Source organism: Sarcophilus harrisii, chromosome 5 (genome assembly GCF_902635505.1).
Source record: "Sarcophilus harrisii chromosome 5, mSarHar1.11, whole genome shotgun sequence".
Classification (NCBI taxonomy): Eukaryota; Metazoa; Chordata; class Mammalia; order Dasyuromorphia; family Dasyuridae; genus Sarcophilus; species Sarcophilus harrisii.
Window position 1 is genome coordinate 67,344,224 of NC_045430.1, and position 23,077 is coordinate 67,367,300.

Sequence of the window (23,077 nt, forward strand, 5' to 3'; positions counted from 1 at the left end):
GTATGCTTCCTAACTTTTTCCTTTTTTTTTTTTTCTTTCAGCAAGCGAAGACGTTAAAGTTATCTTTGCCAGGGCGAGGAATGGGAAATACAGGCTTCTAAAGATTTCAATTGAGGATGGTCAGTGAAAAAAAATTTTTTTAACATTGTTTGTCAAGAGGTAGAACTTTCAGGGGGCTTTCATGTTAGTTATTTGAAATATTAGTATAAAATTAAGAAAATATATATGTTTTCAGGTTTAAAAATAATTTAATTGGGCAGCTAGAGGGTAAGTGGATGGAGCACTAGTCCTGGAGTCTGGAGGGCCTGAGTTCAAATACTGCCTTAGATACTTAACACTTCCTAACTAGGCAAATCATTTTACCCAATTCTCTGGAAAATTAACGATAATTATAATAATAAATGAAATAATGATAGTGAATGAAGTGAAATAATAATAAATGAAAATAATTATTGTTATTTTCATAGTTCCAACAGACTTCGGACAAGTGCCTATCTATGAGCAACTTTTTGATCTTATGACCCTTTGTTACTCCTCCAATATACTAACCACCTGTCAGTGAAAGAAGAATATGGCTCAAACTCTAGATAACTTTTGTCCTTCTTTGTATGTATGCTTTTATATTTTGCCATGCTCGTTTTTCTTCTATGCTGCTTTCTCAAGAGTTCAAATAAGTAAACCAATCACAAGTTTAAAATTGGAAAGGATCTCAGAGGCTTTCTAGTAGATTGTAAAATTTATGGATGTTTTCCCATGAAGTAACTATTATGATTCCTGTTGAATGATCAAATATAGATGTCATCTAATTCATTCTTAATTTTTTTTTTTTTTTTTTTTTTTACCATTTTAGCTATTGAACATAATAAATAATAGGCACAATCTCTGTTTTCTGCCTACCTGTGAAAGATGTATTTTCCAAATGAAGAGAGTAAGGTACAAAAATAATAACACTTAACATTTACATATTTGCTTACTATGTGCCCAGAAGCATGGCTGTGTGGTGCACTGGATAGATCATTGGGCTTGGATTCTGAAAGATTTGAGTTCAAATTTGTTGTTAGACACTTACTAGCTTAGCTGTGTGACCCTGGGCAAATCACTTAATCCTGTTTGCCTCATTTTCCATGTCTGTCAAATGAGCTGGAAAAGAAAATGGCAAATGGGGTCAGAAGGGGTCAAACACAATTGAACTACAACAGTGTGCCCAGTGCTGGGCTTCAGCTTAAGTGACTTATTCAGGGTCACAGAGCTAGGAAAGGTCTGAAACTGGATTTAAACTCAGATTTTCCTCACTCTTAAGCCCTGCTTTCTCTCTGCTTAACCATTTAGCTGTTCATTGTAAATGCACATGTTAAATGTTTTTTCATCAGAGCCCATTAATAACATAAGCCCAACATAACATAAGCCCAAAATGGTCCCTTTATGAAGACCCTTTAAAAATACTTTCTTTAATTGCATTTCATCTAACTGCCAGAAAATTATATTCTCTGTTCTTTAGGTTGTCAAATCAATTAACCAGTAGCTATTTATTAATTCTTTGCCAACTACAAGCACTGACAAAAGAAATACAGTGAATGAAACAATCCTAACTTAAAAAGAGCTTGCTTTTATATTAGAGGAGATGATAAACAGAATAAATACAAGTATAAGTATGTAAATAAGTATAAAGAGAATGAATATAAATCAGTTAAATATTATTAGTTTGAGGAGGGGAATCTCAGTAGTTTAAGGTATTGAGGGAGAGAAGGTTTCAAACCTCTGGGAGACATAGCAGCACAATATTTTAAGTCTTCACTTAGGATTCACAAATGGGTCACACACTGAGGGAGGCAGAATTGAAGTGACTGAACGGGTCTCTTCTGGGTTCCAATTGTACATCTAATGGACATTTCAAAACCAAAAAGACCCTTGACCATGGTGTCACAGGACATCTGTGTGAGTTCCACAGCTGACACTTAATTGGATGACTCTATGGCCTCAATTCTATCTCATGGAAATGAAGGGGGTAAGGTAGATGTTCCTCCTAATTATATATCTATCTTATGATAGTACATCCATAATAACTCATTATTCAACCAACATTTACTTCTCAACTTCCCTCTTGAAAGTTGAGTTCTTTAGGTTCCTTATCATGGATACAAGTTTACAATCCTCTCTCTTAATTCACATATCTAGTTTCTTGTTAAATCTTGTCATTTCTACCTCTGTAACATCTCTCATCTGTCCTCTTCTCACCATGTACTTGGCCATTACTCGTGACCTTTCCATCAACTTTCATGGGAATTTTTGCAGTAGTCTTCCTAATTTTCTCCTTAATCCAAACCTCTCCTCTCCAATCCCCTGCATAATTACCAAAGTGGTTGCTAATGCACAAATATGAACTTATTACTTCTCTTACTCAGTATATTCTACTGGATCACTTTTATCTATAAGATAGACTACAAACTCTTGTTTGACTTTTAAAGCTTAAAGGTTCCGGCTGCTTCTGGCACTATGTGGTCCAGGATCATTCTGTGCCTTTGCACTGGCTGTCCCCTATGCTGTAATGTACTTATCTCCCCAAGTAGAACATAAGCTCCTTGAAAATGGGGGAGTGTTTATTTTTCTTTTTGTTTGTGATGCTTATCACATTATAGATACTTATTAAATGCTTATGAATGGATTGATTAATATGTGCGCTATGCAAAGAAGTATAGTTGAAAGTATTAAAAAATAAAGTAAAAGTAGGAAAGGAATTGGTTTGGGTTTTTTATTTTTAGAACATTCACTCTAGGGCTGTTTTCCCCCTAACAATGCCTTGTTGAATCTATTACTTGTGGAACTACATTTATGCAGATGTTACATTGTATTCCCATCCTCTGTAATTTGTTTCCATTTTCTTCTGTAAAATCTTCCACTAAAGATTTATCTAGTGTAATGTCCAGACTAGCTCTCTGGAGTATCTCTGGACAAGCCTTGGTCTTAGGTGGAGGAGTGACAAAGGCACAAGAGCCACCACGAGAATCTCTTGTTTCTGTCTCCGTCTTCCATGTCTACTCTGTGTCTCAGTCTCTCTTCTCTCTGTATCCAAGTTTGAGATCTCTTCTCCAGTCCTCTCAGCCTCACTATGATGATTATATCATTACATTACACTAAGTATACGTGAACTAGAGAACCATTATCTCATCAATCACACTGAGTGAGTGCTTAACTATAAGCACCTTGCTTCAAGTAGAACACAGCTGGTCATGCCCTCCCTGACTTCTCAGGGGGGAAGGTAAAAAATTCCAAAGGGAAAATGAGGAGCCAACCAGATATTTTTAGCAGGTTTCCTCTGGACTGAAGGGTCTTATACCTCACTCAGACTTCCCCACTATCTGCTGCCCTCTATAATCCAGTACAGTAGAGGTCTTCCAGAAAAACCTTCAGTGGCTTCCATTGCATAATTAGGAACTTTTCTAACCTAGTTTTTAGGACTCTTTATAGTATTATTACAACCTGCCTTTCTAAAGTCTTATTTTACTTTACCTGTGCTCCAACTGTTGTAGCCAAATGGAACCATTAGTTTCTCAAACTCATCCTGTAATCTTTCTCATTGTGCTTGCTAAGGCCATTCCCTATATCTGGAGCACAATTTTAATCTTTTCCCTTCTGCTACTATCTCCTCTATAAATATCCTTATCAAAGTATCTTGTATTTCTCCTTCCACTAATTTTGGCACTTTTAGATCCACCTTTGACTTCATCCTTCTCTATGTTGTATCATGCTAATTTGTGGACGTGTCAACCTCCCAACTTTCTCCTCATTAGATTGTGAATACTTCTAGGACAGAAACGGTGTTATTGTTTTTTGTTTTATTAGTCTAGAAACATAGCAGTGCATTATTACCTAGGTTGACCATCTTGCCATGTAATCTCACTTAATGACAATTTATTTACATCTTTTATTCTATTTCTCTTAAATAAATTATCATTAACTTGTATCTTTGTCTTTTGTCTTACATGTGTCTTTTCTGTGGTTTATTTGTCAATTTATGTAACGTTTTAAAAAATGCTGGTATGCCATAGATTACAAAGACAAAAATGAAATAATACACACTCTTAAAGGGACTACTTTTTATAGAGGAAACATGACTTGAAAACATGAATAGATGTAATATAAAATAAAAGGCAATTGATGTGATAAAATTGCTAGTAAGGGTAAAGTACTGTGCAGTAGATAGACCAGTAGACTTGGCATGAGGAAGACCTAAGTAACAAATCCATCTTCAGAATATTTAACAGTTATAGTATTTGTTACATCATTTATTCTGTTTCTCTTAATTTCCTCATTTATAAAATAGGGATAAAAATAACCCTATTCTTAGGGTTGTTATGAACATAAAATGAAATTATATTTGTAAAGTATTTTGCAAACTTTAAAACACATAATGTATATGCTTATCAAATAGAAAAGCAGATGCAATTGCCTCCTTTTTAAGATGCTCACATTCCTCATTTTCTTTTATTTTTTCATTTTTTGATTTTGTTTGATTGCTGATGTCTCATTGAGTCAATCACTTCAATTTTTTCAGTTCTGATTTTTGGTAAATTATTTTCTTCAATTAGTTTTTTTTTTTAACCTCTTTTTCATTTTAGTCAATTGAACTTTTAAATGAATTGTTTTGTTCATTGTATTTTTTTTTTCCTATTTCACCATTTCTGTTTTTCAAGGAGTTGTTTTCTTTTTCCCATTCACCAATTCTGTTTTTTAAGGAGTTTTTTTTCTTTTTTCCATTTCATTATCTGTCTTATAAGAAGTGGTTTTCTAAAGATTTCTTTGTTTCCTTTTCTAAGCTCTTATTTCCTTTCCCCATTTTTCTTTTAACTTTCTTTTAAAATCCCTTTTTAATTCTTTCAAGAGAGCTTTTTGAGTTGGAGACCAACTCGTGTTACCCTTAGAAACTTCTTCTGGAGACATTTTGCCTTTAGTGTCCCTGTCTCCATATTAGCTATGATCAGAGCTCTTTTTGTTTTGTTCTTTTTTTAAAGATTGAGGTCTGCTCTTCGGATATGGGGGAGATTGTCCCAAGCTTCCACTACAGGCTGTAGTGGGTTGGTGCTGCAGGTTTCCTTCCCATGCTGGATGGGTATAGCCAAGACCTGCTTGTTATGCTGAGCTTCTGGGACTCATTGTTTGCTTTCTGTAGTTGTCTTGGAGGTCGCACAGCTAGTCTGCTGTTCCTCTGGCTTCTGACTTCAGGACAGAGTAGCCAACGCTGTTATATTTTGGCTAAGAGTTTCCCACTAGATTCCCTTAGCATGTGTGCAAAGGATCTCCTTGTGCTGGGTCGTCTCCTCTACCCATTTGAAACAAACCTTTTCTGAAGTTCTTTCAAAATATCACCTGCTGAAAATTTGTTACACTCCAAATATTTGTAGGTTCTGTCATTCCAAAACCTGGTCAGAGGCTTGATCTGATATTGATTCTGAGGGAAGCCAGGAAGAACTCAGGCAAAGACATGTCTATTCTCAACCATCTTGGTGCCACTCCAAAGATACTCAAATTCTAATGGAGAAGAGAACATATATAGGAGACTTCAGTTGCAAGTTATATAAAGAGATCTTATGGCCTTTAGGATATAGTATCAAAGTAGATGGTAATGCACCTGAAAAGATTATGATTGAGAAAAGTTTTCAGACTTGGCAATTAAGTAAGTACCTATTGACAATATTGAAGAGACTTTTTCTAGAAGCTTACTTGCAAAGGATTGAGAAGTAAGTTATTAAAGTAGAGACAATTATAGTAGATAACTTTTTCTAAGAGTTTACCTGTCAAGAAGCCCAGAGATTGGAAAATAGCTTAATGATATAGCAGAGTTTAGTGAAGGTTTTTCATAATTAGCCTGAAGAAAGTAAAGTTTTTATATATAAAGAGGATTATTGTGGGACCATTCTATCGGAGAAGAACCAAGTACATGAGATTATCATGTTCTAGGATTTTTAGGTGCTGAAGAAAAGAAATTGATAATCTGAATTTTAGGCACAAATCTTCCAAAAATAAGTTTCTCTTTAATTTAATATTATTCCTAAATTCAGACCATTTCTAGTCTAGAGTAAAAGGTGTCCAAACTGACATAGCCCACTCATGCCCTCTGACATTTCTCCATCTCAAGATGATTTGAGATAATATCAATTGGAATCTTGAATGAGGAAAAAAATATATTAAAAGACAATTTAGGTTAACAATCCAGAACAATAGTCTACTTGATTCTTTCTTCCATTTAAGGACTGAAAAGGGTATTCTGTCTCTGATCAATATCATAATTCTTACTGAATGGACAAATGCTTTGAAGGGATAGTGCACTTAGATGTATCAGTACCCTTTCACTTTAGGAGAAGGCAGTATTCTTACACGATTGCAAGTATTCTTTGTTTGATAGTTGGGTTTCCACTCAATACATTTCTTTAAGTAAGAAAGGCTGTTTGTACTTAACTGAGCTTTAGGGAGGGAGTCTTTAGGGAAGGATATTTAGACCAGAGAAATATTATTTTTTAATAGAAAAATGGAAAGGGAGGTTTTTTTTTTTTTTTAATACAGAATTGCACATATTTAATCTGTATGCTTGCTGTCTGGGCAGGGGGGTGAGGGAAAGGGAAAGAAAAAAATTTATAACATAAGGTTTGGAAAGGTGAATGTTAAAAAACTATTTTAGCATGTATTTAAAAACAAAAAGCTACAAAAATATTCTTATACATAGCATCACCAGGATAATTTTGATTATTAAAGATATTAAATAGATTTTACAGTGGAGGGAAATTTAGCACTTTACTATTTTCCAAATATAAACTACTCCAATCTCTTCCTTTTATTAAGTTTTGGGCTTACTTCATTATTCATTTTTTTTTTAATGTCATATTTACAATGTTTTGCTTTATTGAGTCAAATAAGCACAGCATTTCCCATATCTTCCAATCAGTTACATGAAGGTAAACATAAAATTCACCATGGAATCACTTGCTAAAATTTTCTTGTTATATCTTAATATCCTATTGGAAATTCCTCGATATACATGATATTGGTTCTCATAAAATTTTACATATATGAGAAAGACAGCATATTGATAATTATTTTTCTCTTGCTTCCAAAGTTCTTTCCCTACCCTGCCTCCCTTTGGCATTTTTTTTCAGACAGCTTGTGAATCTGCCCCTTAGGGCTCCACAATGTGGCACAATTCTGGCACAGATTTCCTCTATATATATTTGATCTGATCCAGCATCTTTGTTTTCCTTTGTCATTTCTACCTCCTCTGGAAGCAGCTCCATTGCTTTTAGTGTGTCATGAAAACATTTTCAGATGTTTTCTATATTCTGTTTATTCATTTATTTTTAATCGTGTTCTCTGCTCTTGCATAAAAAAGATGTTTCTCAGTCATGAAATAGATATTCATGATCCCTTGAAAGATATGAGACAGGTCTTGCTCAACATCAAGAGTACATTGTTGGTCGTCCTTCCTTTTGAAGAGGACCAGTGACATCACCAGTGATGTCTTCACTCATACATGAATTAAATTTAAATGAGGCAGAGTTAACAGTTGTCAGCTTCACTGTTTCAGAGTCATTGAAGTACAAAACAAAAGTCTAAATGACTGGCAATGGCTTGGGGTTTAGTGGATGACCTTGGCATCTTTGATGTTGACCAAAACTTTCTTAAGTAGTCTACCTTCAACTGTCTTCATAGCTCTTGGAACGAATTATTTTTATCATTTTGCCAGGAAATCTTCACATGCTTGGAGCAGACATTCTCCTAACTTACGGATAAAGTTTGAGAGATTAAGTCAGTCCATCAATGTGTATACATACATGTCCGGAACAGATAGTGCAAATGGACAGTGAAGCTCTGAATTAAACAGAATGGGCTACACTGTCTTCAGGAAATTGTAGTGCTCTTTTTTTTCCCTTTTTTTCTTTTTTTTAAATAGCTTTTTATTTACAAGATATATGCATGGGTAATTTTTCAGCATTGACAGTTGCAAAACCTTTTGTTCCAACTTTTCTCCTCCTTCCCCCCACCCTCTCCCCCAAATGGCAGGTAGACCAATACATGTTACATATGTTAAAGTATATGTTAAATACTATATACATATATATATATATATGTGTGTGTGTGTGTGTGTGTGTGTGTCCATATAGTTGTTTTGCTGCACAAAAAGAATCAGACTTTGAAATAGTGTACAATTAACCTGTGAAGGAAATAAAAAATGCAGGCAGACAAAAATAGAGGGATTGGGGATTCTACATAGGTGGTTCACACTCATTTCCCTGAGTTTTTGGCTGGGTGTAGCTGGTTCAATTCATTACTGCTCTATTGGAGCAGTTTGTTTCATCTCATTGTTGAAGAGGGCCACGTCCATCAGAATTGATTATCATACAGTGTTGTTGTTGAAGTATATGATGATCTCCTGCTCATTTCACTCAACATTAGTTCATGCAAGTCTCTCCAGGCCTTTCTGAAATCATCCTGCTGGTCATTTCTTACAGAACAGTAATATTCCATAACATTCATATACCACAATTTATTCAACCATTCTTCAATTGAGGGGCATCCACTCAGTTTCTAGTTTCTGGCCACTTGTAGTGCTCTTTTAATGATCTTGAGTATTCCCAGGATTCAAATTCCATCTTTTAAATTCTTTTGTTGCAGGCTAAGAATCAAAGGAGTAAACTATTGAATTCAACTTTTAATTATCTAAATCAGAATTAACTACATTATGAACTATCATAATTTTTGATTCGGGAATAGTCTCATGTTATTCTTGATATAATCTTGGCTGCCTCCCTCCATTATGCCACTGTTTTGTTGATAATTAATTTTGAAACAGAAATAGAGATAGACCCATGGTTTCATTAGAATAAAGAACTTTCTAGTGAGGAAACTCAACTAATGCAAGGTGGTACTTTAGAGTTGTCTAGAACACTGAGAGGTTAAATAAATAGTCCTAGTATAAGTCAGATGTGAGACTTAAACTCAAATTTTCTAAGCTTTGAGACTGTCTTACTATTCAGCTTTGAATCAAGAAAAACTTAATTATAAAGATAATTATTTCAGAAAAAACTCTGATGTATCCCATACAAAAGAAAAAAAAATTATTTGCATAATTTACTATTTGGGATTTGGGGTTTTACTGTTTTCCTTTATTAGAACACTTTAATTGATTCTGCTATAATACTAACTTTTTATAGCTCAGTTTCCTAGAAACTTTAGAAGTAAAACATTCTAATTAAATTAAGCTAGAAGGATATTCTAGTAACTCTATGAAATCAAGTAATTCTATGAAATTTGAGCTACTGAGTAATTTAGTTAAAGTAACATTGAGTGGGGAAGTTTATCAAATATTCAGAGTGCTAATACCACTAGATTTTTATTTTTTAGCATACTTTTTAAAAAACCATTTTTATTAAAAATTGTTTCTAATGTCTGTAATCTTATCTGTGTTCTATGTGACTAGTCAAAGGATTACTTGTACATATTCTTTGTCAATCTCCCTAGTGTTTGAAAAAAAAAAAGATAACTACCTAGTATTATAGTATAAGTAGGATCCTTGGACCTAGATTCTAAAATAATAAGAAAGCAATTGTTAACAAAAGCAAGTTTTATTAGCCTCAATTTCTTAAACTTTGTTAAAATATTTTATGAACTTTGTATAGTATTACTGTCAAAAAAAGTTATGTTTATTGATTGATTCCTTTAGAAGTATTATCAATTTAGAAGTAAATTTTAGTTATCATTGTGTTAAATGACTGTGTATTTTTCTATTTAGGAATATTTGTAATTTTATGTTCTCTTAATGAGCTGTATTAGTGAGGATAATTCTTTTCATGTAAAAAATACTTGTTTAATAAAAGGCTAAAACTGTATTTCATGACATTTGATTTACCTTTTCTTCATCATCAAGTGATATTGTTTCTTATGTATCCAAGATAAATGATAAAGTGTGCTTTAGTTTATAAAGTAACATCTTGACTTTCCTTCTTATTGTGTGACTTCAAAAAGATAATTTCAGGAAATGTACTTTTAATTGACAATACATTTTTAATTAGAATATCTACAATTTTCTTTTTCTTCTGTTTTTTAATACATAGAGTTGAATGTTAGGTTTTATATGCTTATATTAATAAGTATGTAATACAAATGTTTTACATTTGTTACATATGTAACATCGTCTTGATGTTATTTAGGACTTCATAATCACTGAATGCATTTATTTTTCTTAACAGAACAACTTGTAGTTGGATCTTCTAGTCAGCCTGCAGACACTTGGGATAAAGATTATGATTCCTTCATTCTCCCACTGCTAGAAGAGAAGCAACCATGCTACATATTATTCAGGTTAGATTCTCAGAATGCACAAGGATATGAATGGATCTTCATTGCATGGTCTCCAGACTATTCTCATGTAAGTGATTTTTATTATTACTGAAAAGAACTACCTCCTAGATATTCTTTGGTGCTTTATCCTATGTTAAAAGCTGGAAAGAAATACTAATATTTATAAGAGGAAAAATAGAGAGAAATAAAACTTTTGATCCTCAGTGCTGATTTAGGACTACTGTAATCAAAAATAAAATCTAGCTTTTGAGGTCAGAATGACTATTGATTCAAATTTTAACATTCGTGGAGATTAGGAATAAACTCATAAGCCCTGTTGAAAAAATAGTTTTAACATTTTGATAATGTAAAAAACATTTAATTGTAATAATTGCAAAGACTGAATGTAGAATAAATGTCCATTTTGCTGGTGTTAAATTTATCAAAAAAACTGGTTTCTTGATAACTTAAATAGAATTAAAATAAAAATCACTATGAAATACAAATTTTTTAGACCCATTCTTTCATAAGGAGAGCAAGAGGGTTTCCTTTTGTGTGGTGGGGTTTTTTTGTTTTTTTCCTGTAATTTAGATATCATTTTCAAAGGGTCATTATTCTCTAAATCATTAAAGTCAGAAAGGAAAATTAAATTTGATTTAATATTGCAGATTTATGAAATTGTTTCTATCTTGTGGTAGTAGTTAAACTTAGTTGTATAGGATAGATTATAATAGAGGTTTTTGTTTGTTTAAAATAAGGATAATGTATGTTCTGTTTTAAAGTGAAAGGTGAATGCTATTTCAACCATTTGCTCTTATCCCTTTAAGTAGTTTTTTTTTCTTTTTGAATTCATCATCTTAGTTTTTAAATTAAGAGCATTGCATATAGATTGAGAATGTTATAATAATTACTAGTTTAATTACCACTTTAAAAATTGTTTCTGTTGAAAATTGCATTTAACTTTTATTATTTGTGGAACTATGGGTTATTTGTACACAATAGTTTCATATACAGTAGTCCATGAGAGTCATATTGGTTTATAATTTTAAAAATGATTAAAGATTTTAATAACTAAAGAATATTTCCATTTGTAAATTTGATTTCATTTATAGAATTCTAAATAAATTCTCATAAAATCTTAACAGGTTCGGCAAAAAATGTTATATGCAGCAACCAGAGCAACTCTGAAAAAGGAGTTTGGAGGTGGTCATATTAAAGATGAATTATTTGGGACTTTGAAGGTACAAAATGTATTTTAAATTAAATGTAGTCTGTTGTAATTTTAAAGAATTATAAACATGTTCTTTGTATAGTAGGTAATCTAGATTCATAAGTCTTGATTTTTCACTGGATTCTAAAATGAAATCATGAACATAAAGATAGGACTTGGTAAAAACATGATATTTTCTTTCATTCTCAGCTGTGTTTGAAATTACATTACAATTTGAATAAGGTCAAAATGGATTTTTTTTGTTTTATATCTATTTTAGATTTATAAAACTTGTTTCTAAGGTATGTATCTAGTGTCCACAGATAGACGCTTGCATACTTAGTCAGGTGAAACTAGGACAATTTAATTCTTTTAAGGATCTGTTGAAATTTTCTCCCTTTGTTACTTTGTAGATGAGGGATTGCTAGAAACTACAGTTAATGTAAAATGCTGAAAGGTTTTTTTTTTTTTTAAAGTGGTCTTTATCACTTACAGTTTTGGTTTAGAAGCTAAGCCATTATTTTTAGACACTAAAACTGAGAGTGAAGAATTTCCACTGTCACAAAGACTTTAAAATAAAATTACTGCGAATTTGAATATCAACAAACATGAATTTGTATACAAAGGACAGAAAAGAGGACACTTTATAAGTGTTCATTAAATTTAACATGAGTTACAAAGCTTTCCCTGATTTGTGTCCAATTCTAAAATTCCTTCTGCTCTTTTTTTAATCCTTTTTTTTTCTCCCTTAACACTCTCTGCTTTGTCTCCCATGTCCCAAAAGTCTTTCCTTATAACAAATATAGTCAAGCAAAGAAAATCGACATGTTGGCTATGCCTGAAAACATTTCATTCTGTACTTCTAATCTATCACCTCTTTTCTAAAAAGGGGGAACATATACTTTATTATGAAGTCATACTTGATCATAGTTCTTAAGTCTTTCTTCATAGTTGTTTTTTTTATTTTATAGTTTCATACAACTATAATTTTATGTTACCATATTCCTGTTTTGTCATTTTTACAAGTTTAATGGGTAAAAGACAGAGCCTCAATTATTTTAATTTGCATATTTTATAAGTAACGTAAAAGTGCTCAAGAAATGTTCATGGAAGCTTAAAGAAGAGACAACAACTTGGCATTTTCTATGCGTGGTAACAGGGAAGTGTTTTGGAGTTTTTTTACATTTATATATTTCTGAACTCTTAGTTTCAGAAGGCAGCATGATCTAGGGTAGAAAATACATGGCTGACTTGGAATTTAATCCTGAAAATCAGGTGATGGGCCTCCACTTTCTTACTTTCAACTCTTTCTTTATTCTTTTGTAATCTGGCTTTTGTCTCATTGCTCTACTGAAATTACTTTCTCAAAGGCAACTTACTCATTTCTAATAACCTCTTTTTCAGCATTGTTGATCTCTCTTCAACTTTTGATAATATTCATTATTCTCTCTTTTCCCCTCCCAACTGTATTCTCTGTCTATTCTTTGTTTTAGAAAAGCAACACTGTTCTGGTTCTTTTATGGCTCCTCCACTGGCTTTTCTTTCTGACTCATTAAAGATTCAAAACCCCAAACTTAATCCTGGCAATTATTGTCAAGACCTCCGGGACACTGCTTTTTCCTCTATGAGTATAATACTTGCCTCATACAGTCTTTGTCTCCTCCTCCAGTCCTGCCTTTACACTAAGAGACTTCAGTATCAAATTTTGATATTCTCCCACTCTGACTCCCCAATTCATCAGCTTACTCATTTCCCAAAAGCTGTTCTTCCCCCCATCTCAGTCACACAAAAAGATGGTCTTGCAGTCACTCATAAAAATGCATGTTCATCAACTCTGAAATTAATTTATTGGATTTCTACCTCTTTCTCTGCTTTACCAAACCCTGTTCTTTATTTACACTGTGACCTTCAATCCTTCGATCCTTCAGTTTTTTTCTGAGCCGTCATTCTGACACTAGCCACACTCCCCTCCTTTACCCATAATTTTTCAGTGCATCAGTTCTGCCTTCTTCTAAGTCCCTAGTCATCTTGTCATATCACCTGTTATTGTACCCAGCCTTGAATCACTCATTTACTGCTTTTGTTCAGACATGTCCATCTGAACAAAAATGGAAAAGGTCACACAGTGGTTAGACTGGGTCTACTATTTTTTATACACCCTCATCTGGTCCTCACAACTGCTATAGGTAATCCTTCTACATCATCAATTTATCATCCTGTTCTCCACAGAGGCTCTGCTAAACCATTTTCATCCTTCTTCTAACTTCCTGACTATCCCATTTCTCACCTTCTCAAATGACAACTTTGCCTCATCTTTTGTGGAAAAAATTGAGGTCATTCACCCAGAGTTCTCTCTTCTTTTTTCCTTATCTCACATTACCCAGATGCCTTCTGGTGCTATCTCTTCCTTTACTCCTATCTCACATGATGAGGCAAAGCAAAACCCTCTACCTATACAAATAATCAGTAGATTGTCCCCTTTGTTACTTCTCTCACTTCAATCTTTCCCCATCCACTGATTATCTCCCTGTGCCTATATCTCACCTAACCTCAAACATTAAAATTAAAAACAAAAAAACAAAAAAAAACACCTTATCTCAACTGTTCATACTCACTATCAATCCATATTTTCTCCTGCTTTTTGTGGCTAAATTCCTTGAGAAAGCTGTTCACAATGGGTGCCTCCATTTCTTCTTCAGTCCCTTCCTCACCCCCTCCCTTTCTTTTCTTAATTCTCTACAGTCTGGTTCCCAACCTTGTCATTCAACTAAAACTGGTCTTTCAAGTTACCAGTGACCTCTTAATGGCCAAATCTAACAACCTTTTCTCGGTCTTCATGCTTCTTGATTTCTCTGCAGCCTGTCACTGTAGATCACCTTATTTTTGAGATACTCTGTCCTTTTTTACGTTTTCAGAACATTAGTTCATCTGCTTCTCTTCCAATTTCTCTGACTTCTCCAAATTCTCCTTTACTGGACCTTTATTTAGCTCATGACCACTAACTTTAGGTGTCTCACAAGGCTCTGTCCTGAGTCCTCTTCTCCTTCTATGATAAGACTATTTTGCTTGGTAATTTCAGAAAGTTCCTGTGGATTCGATGAGCGTTTTTATTCTGATTTTGATTTTCAGCCCTAACCTCTCTGTTGACTTGAAATTTTACATCTCCTTATTAGATATCTCAAACTGGATATCCTCCAGGTTACTTTCCATCTGCTTCTCTGGTAGTCTCAACTAGAGATGTCTACTCAACTGATCACATCTAATTTTATCATTCTGCTGCTAAGTCAGCCTTATGTTATTTTCCCATCTCCCTCAGACTCTCCTCTCTGATGGGAGGGCTGAAGTGTAGAGTACTAAGCTTCTCCCAAAGCCTTCCTTTATAGAGGACAGAAATTGAACTAGTTTACTCCACTACTCCACTTTTCATTTATAGCCCTGCTTGATTTTAGTTTCATGGAACAAGATGTCCCCCAGGCCAGCTACTCCCTACCTCCCACTCCTTTTTTCCCAGCTTCCTTTTATGTGTTGTCTTCTCTCGTTATATTACAAGCTTCTTGAGGGTAAAGACTCTTTTTTCTTATTTGCATTCTCAGGGCTTAGCACAGTGCCTGGTACTAGTAAGTGCCTAATTAAATGTTTGTTAAATTGAATGAAATTGAAATGTTCTTATAAAGCATCTTAAATTCAACATATTCAAAACCAAGATCTCTTCTCAAACTCTCCCCATTAACATGTCCCTATTACTGTTGAAGGTACTACCTTCCTCTCACTTTTTCTCCTTGCAACCCCTTTTGCAAGGGGAAATTTTTACATGACCCTGGGTATATAGGTATATAAAATGGGTATACAATTCAAACATATTGCTAATAAGTTATAATTTCACAATCCCACATTCAGTTATGAGGCTGTGACTCAGTTTAAGAAGCTGGACTCTAGGCTACTTAGATGTCATCCTTGATATATCACTTTTCTTATTCCTCATATCCAGTCTTTTGTCAAAGCCTGTTGATTCCATGTCTCTAATATCTCTCATGTATCGCATTGTCTTCTCTGATACTGCTACCATTCCTTCATACCTTTTAACTATTGCAGTAACCTGTTGGTTGGTCTATCTATTATAAGTTTCCTCCTAGTCTAGTTCACTCTTCACTTAGAATCCAAAGTGATTTTTCTAAAGCACAAATCTGATCATGTCACTTCTCCCTACTTCACCTCAGGTAAACTTCTGTGATTTCCTAATCCTTTTGAAGTAAAATATAAAATACTGTTTCTTGAAGAGCATTCAGAACTCTTCATGACATGACCACTTTCTACCTTTTTAGGCTCTCTCTACCTTATATAGTCTTTCACTCTTCAATCCAGTGACACTGAAATCCTTGATGTTCCTTAAACTACAGGCTTCCTCTCTTGCATCCAGGCATTTTCACTAGCATATCCCAAGTTTGGAATGTTCCCCCTCCTCACCTCCACCACCCAACTTCTATAATTACCTTCAAGTCCCAACTAAAAACTCAGAATTCTAAAGGAAGTCTTTAATAATCTCACTTAATTCTATATTTTCCATCTGTTGGTTATTTCTTGCATATTCTGTATATTAGTGTTTGTATGAGGTTATTTTCCTGTTGTCTCATTAATTATGAGCCCTTTATGGTCAGTCTTTTCCTTTTCTTTGTATCCCCCCCACTCCCAACCAGTAGCTGGCATGTAGTGAATCCTTAATGTTTATTGACAGATTGACTAGTTATTAATTTGCAATTATTTTGTGAATTATTTTGCATAACAAGTATGTTTCTTTTAAATAATGATTCAGCTAATTTTGTTTTATGGTGGATTCAATACCATTCATGTTCATCATTGATCATTGTGTATTTCCATCCATCCTAACCTCTTTTACCTTTTCTTCTTAGCCCCTTTATAAGAAAAGGGGAGCAATTAGAGGATTTTGATCACTACTAGTAACATAAAAATGAAATACTGTGTTCCTACTTTTCTACTCCTTCAGTTTTCATCAAGTCTCTACCTTGATTTCCTTCTCTGTATTTTCTTTTTAATTAACAACTCATGAACATTCACTTTGTGACTCATTCCCTTCAATTCATTCATTTTTTATTCCCCTTTCCCCTTTCATTGTCCTTATTTCTTCCTTATTTAATTTAACATATTTTTACACCAAATTGTATTCAATATTCATTCAATTCAGTAAGAATGAAATCATAAGATTCCTGCTCCTTCCATCCCTTTCTTCATGTTTTTGCTTTCTTTTTCTTGGTCAGCCCATTTATATGAAATATTAATTTCCTTTTTCATACTCATTTAGTTCCCAGAGTAATGTATTTTTTTTCTTTCCTTTCTTAAAACAAACAAACCAAAAAAATCCACCCCTATGACTTCTAGGACCTGGGAGTTAGTTGGCATTCTAGATAGAGCACCAGTCCTAAATTTAGGAAGACTTGAGTACCAAATATGGCTTCAGATACTGTACAAACCTGAACAAGTCAGTTAAATTCTTTCTGTATCAGTTTGCTTTATTAATCTTCTCTGTCATGCTTATAGACATTAGTATTCTGCTTTTCATTTTTTTAATTGTTTCTTGATATCTCATGGAGTCATTAAGCTTCTACTTGCCCAATTTTAATTTTCAAGAAATTATTTTCTTCAATGAGATTTTGTATCTCTATTTCCATTTGACCAAATTCTGTTTTTATGATATTTTCTTCAGTGAAATTTTTGTACCTCTTTCTACCAAACTTATCTTTTCATAATTTTCTTCCTTTGTTCTCATTTCTTTACTTAATTTTTCCTCTATCACTATTATTTGATTTTTGAAATAATTTAAATTAACTTTAAATTAATAAATATTTTATTAATATTTTACAATATGTGCTGTATATTGTAAGTATATCAAATATATGTGACATATTTATGTAAATATGAAATATTTTAGTTAACAAATATTTTGTTGTTTTCTGGGTTTATGTTTTCATCTTTCCTGTACCATGATAGCTTTATTGTTCTTTGCTCATTTTTCAACCTTGTTTCCTAATTTACAACTTTGTATTTTTGTGGGGCTCTGTTCCTGGTATGAAGAATGGAGTGGGATACTGTCTTCAAGCTTTTTGGTACTGTTATCTCCAGAGCTAGTTCTTGGAAACTTTTGGTGCTCCCAAGGTTTTATGATCTGAACATAGATGTGATCGCTGCTCTCCTCTATGTTCTGGTCCTTATCAGGAAGAGCCCCTGCTTCACTGGACCTGGATGTAATACTGCCTCAGAGTCCCTGATCCCTTGAAATTAGAAGTAATATCTTTCCTTGGTGTCCCTGATTCTTTGTGATCAAAAGTAGTACTGCCCCTCAAGGCTTCTGCTCCCTCTTGACCAAAACTGTTCCTCTCCGTCATTGAAGAAGTAGGTATAGACAGTGAAATTGCCAAACAGTATCCAGTCCTGCGTCCAGTTGGTAGCACAGGGACTTCTAGAATCTCTTTCTGACCAGTTGCCAGGTCTCCTTACCATCTCAGGCTTGAGTGTTCCCAAAACTGCTGCTGCTTTTGTCACTACTACTTGGTTACATCATTGGTGCTTAATCCACATAGGCTGTGATCCAGCCTTCACATCCACTTCACAGATCTTCTGATCTACTGAATTGTTTTAGGCTGGAAAAATATCCCATTCTGACCTTTTGTTGACACTCATTCTAGAATTCCATTTAAGGTGTTATTTTTAAAGTTGTTTGGAGGGGAATGTTGGAATACTTCAGCTGAGTGCTTCCTTTACTCCATCATTTTTAAAGACATTAGTATTCTAAAGAAACTTTAATTTCTTCTATTAAAATACAAACAATCATTATTTAACCCCTTCCAATTGCTGAAATTCATTTTAGCTTTTGGAGTTTGTTTGGGGGTTTTTGCTTCAGATTTTTTATCAAGGATACTGTATAATTCCTTTATGCTATGAAAAGTCCATTTCTGCCCTTTTCCCCCCTGCCTTTTTCCCCCTTTTCCCATTCTTCCAGATTAAACTCAGTTTTGTAGGACAAATTATTCTTGCTTATAATCTTTTATCTTTCAGGTCTTGCTATAGCATCCTTTTATTTTTTGCCTTCATAGTAGTTATTGATAAATCTTTTATGATCTTAACAGCAGTGTTTATATGTGAACCCTTGCTTTATGGTTCATTACAGTGTTTTTCCTTCAACTTGGGTTTTGACTGTGACATTCCTGGGCATTTTTATTTTGGTGTTTCCGTCAAATGACTGTAGATATTACTTTTCTTAATGTGCCCTGTGATTCTGATAGATCTGGTGAGTTCTTTTATGATGTATTTGCATTATGGTGTCCAAGATAAGGAAATGCAATAATTATTAAATTTTGTCTCAATCTGTTTTCCAGGTCAATTTTTAAAAAATAATAAATGCCTAATAAATTGCTTCTATTTTTTTAGTCATTGTCATTGACTTTGTTTTAATATTTCTTGCTACTTCATAGAGTCATTGAATCTTGTTTGCTTCATTCTATTTTTCAGGGAGTGTAAGATTTTAACATCTTTTATTCCAAGCTATTCTCTCACTTCTGGACTTGCTTGTTCTTTTATATCCCTAATGAGGTAGCATTTCTGGAACAACAACTTTGAGCTCCTTCCTTTGTCCTATTTCTTTGCTAATGTATTTGCATATCTTACCCACATACTCTTTCCTTTTGTGAAGTTTCAAATTTTGTTTTGTGTTAATGCTTCTTCCTAAATTTAGATATGTGTTTTGAGTTAGAAATATTGGTTTCTGAAGTATTGTCTAGTGGGAATTGTTTGTTTCTCAAGTCCTTACCATAATCAGTCTTGACTCCATTGGTCAAATTATCCTCTTTCTGGTTCCTTTTGCTATAGGTGCTGGTTGCTCCCAGGCACAGATGTATCCTGTCTGCAGTAGATCATGCTGTGTAACAGTGGTTTCCTACCATTGCCATCCACCCTCAATTAAGCTGAATATAAGTTCTTATCATAGATCTGTTATAGATGAGCTACTTCCCCCTCCAATTCTCATGTGAACATTCTTTAATAATACCCCTTTGTTTATCAATCCCAGTTTGACCTATATTGCTTTTATCCTTCCCTTCCTCAGGAAGACGCCTCAAATGCCTGATATGCTGACAATCTCTCATTTTATTGTTAATTAAACTCAGCTTTTTAGGATAGATTATTTTGGGGTTGTAGTTTGAGCTTTTGTTTACTTAATATATGATGATCTTTTAAAACTTTTTATGTATTTTTTCTTATATGAATTTGACTTGATCTCTGCTTGAGAATTTTGCTTATTCTTGTACTTTTTATTGTTTTCAGTTTTTTTTCTTTTGTTCTCAAGAGATTGTTTTGGGCTTCACTTTTTTGTCTGAAACATCTTTTCCCTTCTTCTGCTGCTATAGATCCCTTACATTGGGCATCTTTACTTTCATTGATTGGAAGAATGCGATGGTCTGACTAGGTTCCTATTTGCAGCAAACACCATGAATAGAGGACTGATCCCAGCCATATTTCTAATCTTCTTCTCCTTAGGCATAGAATTCTCCTTCCTTTTTGTTATCTCAGTGCTGTCATCTTTGACACCCTTTGTTCCTCACTTTTTTCTATCCTTCTCTCCTACTTTATGTTATCTTTCCTTTCTGTGTCTGAGTAGAATCACTTTCTATTCGATGGTAGGTAGAATTCAGAATGAGTTGCTGTTATAGAGAACTAGATAAGGACCTTCCACACAGTGACCCTCAAACACAAAACCTGAAAGTTGTTTGAGCTTGTTGTACTTGGCAGGCTGGGGGTTGTGGAAACATTGAGTAGGAGCTCTTAATTATTTTAGTTCCTGATTTCTATTTGCAGGAAGATGTTTCATTGAGTGGATATAGAAAATACTTGATATCTCAGTCTTCCCCAGCCCCTTTGACTGCAGCTGAGGAAGAATTACGGCAAATTAAAATTAATGAGGTATGATAGCCACTTTGAAGGTTTTAACATTTGGAAATTTTATTTTCTTGTTAGTGGAAATTGATTGGTTTGATATCCCTAACAAGAAAAAGGGAGTAGCTTGTCATCTAATATACTTACTGTATTTTGGTTTCATAATTAAATTTAGTGTTCAGTGGACATTGCTTGGGAAGAAACTCGAAGACGAATTTGAAATCTTGACTTAACATGTGATGTTTATAAATTATTTTTGTAATTTGTTTTTAATGTTTTTCTTTGAGAGCCAAAAATTGGTCAGAATTTACTTATTTTTATCTACACACACACACACAGTCTTGTTTTTTTAAGTATAAGTTCCTTGTAAATAAGAAGTATTTTATTCAATGTATTTGTTATTTAGCACAATGGAACAGAATAGGTACTTAATATTGTTTTAAATAATTTCAGTGAATAGTAATGATTATCTCATGAGAATAAAATATAATTTATATAGACACTATAAATAGTATTTTGGGAAACTGCTGGAAGATAAAATTTTTGAAAATCGACATTTTTCCCAGTTGCATTAGCAATCCAGATTAATTGATTAATGGGTAGCTATTAAGATTTTTTATATAAAAGATCCATTAGTTGAATTACCATTCTCATTATTTAGCCTATTGATAGAATAATAGCTAGAAAAATCAACCAAGAAAGGTAGTTGATTTATGCTATTTATTCCTAGAGTCAATGATTTATGTTTATATTAAGCTCTAGTTCTTTGTCAGGGTTTCTCTTCTTATTCTGACTTGTGATGTTTTATTTTTTGCAATCAGAACCCAATATGTACCAGAGTATACACTTGCATATTCTATATTATATTCACATATGGAATCTACATTCCTTAAATTAAAATATTCATTTGTTTTATGTTTTTTCATACCCGTGAGAATCTTCTTACTTGTTTATAGCTTTGATTCACTTACCAAAATATAAAATGTTAAAAATGGGTTCCTATGGCATTAGCAAAGAACTTAAATTTTCTGAAATTTTTTTCTTAAAATACCTGAACTACTCACTTCTTTTTATTAGAAACGAAAACACTAAGTTTGGAACTTCTGCACTGGTGATAACTGTTCAGCTTTTGTGGGTATTTGTATACTGTGTTGTATTTCCTTGAGTGCATGGTGTTTGTACTACATTTTGTGTCTGCCAGAACAAAGTGAAGCTTTACATTTAGTGCTATATGTAATGTTATATTGTTGAAATACCTTAAGTTGTTAGTCCTTCTACTCTAAATGCATTAAAATGTTTTAAGTAGTTTGATTTTCAAGTTCTGGCTATTTTAGGTCTGGCTCAAAAACCCAGATTCTTTGCTCCAATGTATTTTTCATAAAGATGTCTTTTACTTTGCATGATGACAAAGTAGTAGAATTTGCAACAAAAATGTAAAAGTGAATTTAATTCAGTTAGGTTCATAGGATTAATTTTCAAAGCCCATGTGTTGCAGAGAAAAAGTTAGTTGTATTTTATGTAAATTAGATTTCTTTAACATCTATACAATATCAACAAGTAATGCTAAAAATTCATTTGTAATCTGTAATTTGGATCATTGTATCACCTTTCAGGTGCAAACTGATGTTGGTGTGGACACTAAGCATCAAACACTACAAGGAGTGGCATTCCCCATTACTGGAGAAGCTCTTCAAGCTTTGGAAAAATTGAATAACAGACAGATCAACTATGTACAGTTGGTGAGAGAAATTGTAACCTTTATTTCTAAGTAAAATCATTACATTGATTATTTAAAAAGAAAGTTTATTTTTAAACTATTACCCTTTCAGTTATAAATAACAAAGACTGACATTTATATGGTGCTTTGTATACATTAATTCTCTTAAATCTCATGACAGCTCTGTAAATGGGAAAATATTCCTATTTTACATATGAGGCAGCTCAGACCTTGGAGAAGTTAAATGAATTGCCCAAAGTTTAGCATTCTCTACTATAGCATTTACTACTCCTTAGAAACTTATGTTGAAATTTTATTGGTTAAGTGTATAAATAAGTTTTTGGACTGAAGCTCTGTTTGTGTGTTTTAACAAGTATATGCTGTCTCTTATTGACAGGAAATAGATATAAAAAATGAAGTTATAATTTTGGCCAACACAACAAATACAGAGCTAAGAGACTTGCCAAAAAGGATTCCAAAGGATTCGGCACGTTATCATTTCTTTCTATATAAACATTCCCATGAAGGAGACTATTTGGAGTCTATAGGTATATTTGCTATATCTCTTCTCTTGGAATTTACTTTAGAATTTATCTGCCTAGTCATGTTTCAGTAAGGCATCCTTACTATTTTCTTTGCTGAGCTTCTTTGTTACTTTGTTTTGCTTTTGATATCATGCTGTTAATTTTCATATACTTATTTTATCTTACAGTTTTTATTTACTCAATGCCTGGTTATACATGCAGTATAAGAGAACGGATGCTTTATTCTAGCTGCAAGAGTCCTCTGCTAGAAATTGTAGCAAGAAAACTACAGATGGATGTAATTAGAAAGGTAGGCAGGCTTTTTTTTCCCAGAGATTTCACTGCTTTCTATTTGCTTTT

At 33.3% G+C, this 23,077-nt stretch overlaps 1 protein-coding gene across 1 annotated transcript in view; it reads left to right on the forward strand.

The window, feature by feature from the left end:
• TWF1 (twinfilin actin binding protein 1) overlaps window positions 1-23,077 on the forward strand; it is a 29,323-nt gene that overhangs the window by 2,512 nt on the left and 3,734 nt on the right. Inside the window, exons 2-8 of the mRNA XM_031940423.1 lie at window positions 42-119; window positions 10,236-10,414; window positions 11,472-11,567; window positions 20,399-20,503; window positions 22,090-22,215; window positions 22,591-22,741; window positions 22,906-23,027. Coding sequence (XP_031796283.1) covers window positions 42-119; window positions 10,236-10,414; window positions 11,472-11,567; window positions 20,399-20,503; window positions 22,090-22,215; window positions 22,591-22,741; window positions 22,906-23,027 — 857 coding nt within the window. The remainder of the gene's footprint in view (window positions 1-41; window positions 120-10,235; window positions 10,415-11,471; window positions 11,568-20,398; window positions 20,504-22,089; window positions 22,216-22,590; window positions 22,742-22,905; window positions 23,028-23,077) is intronic.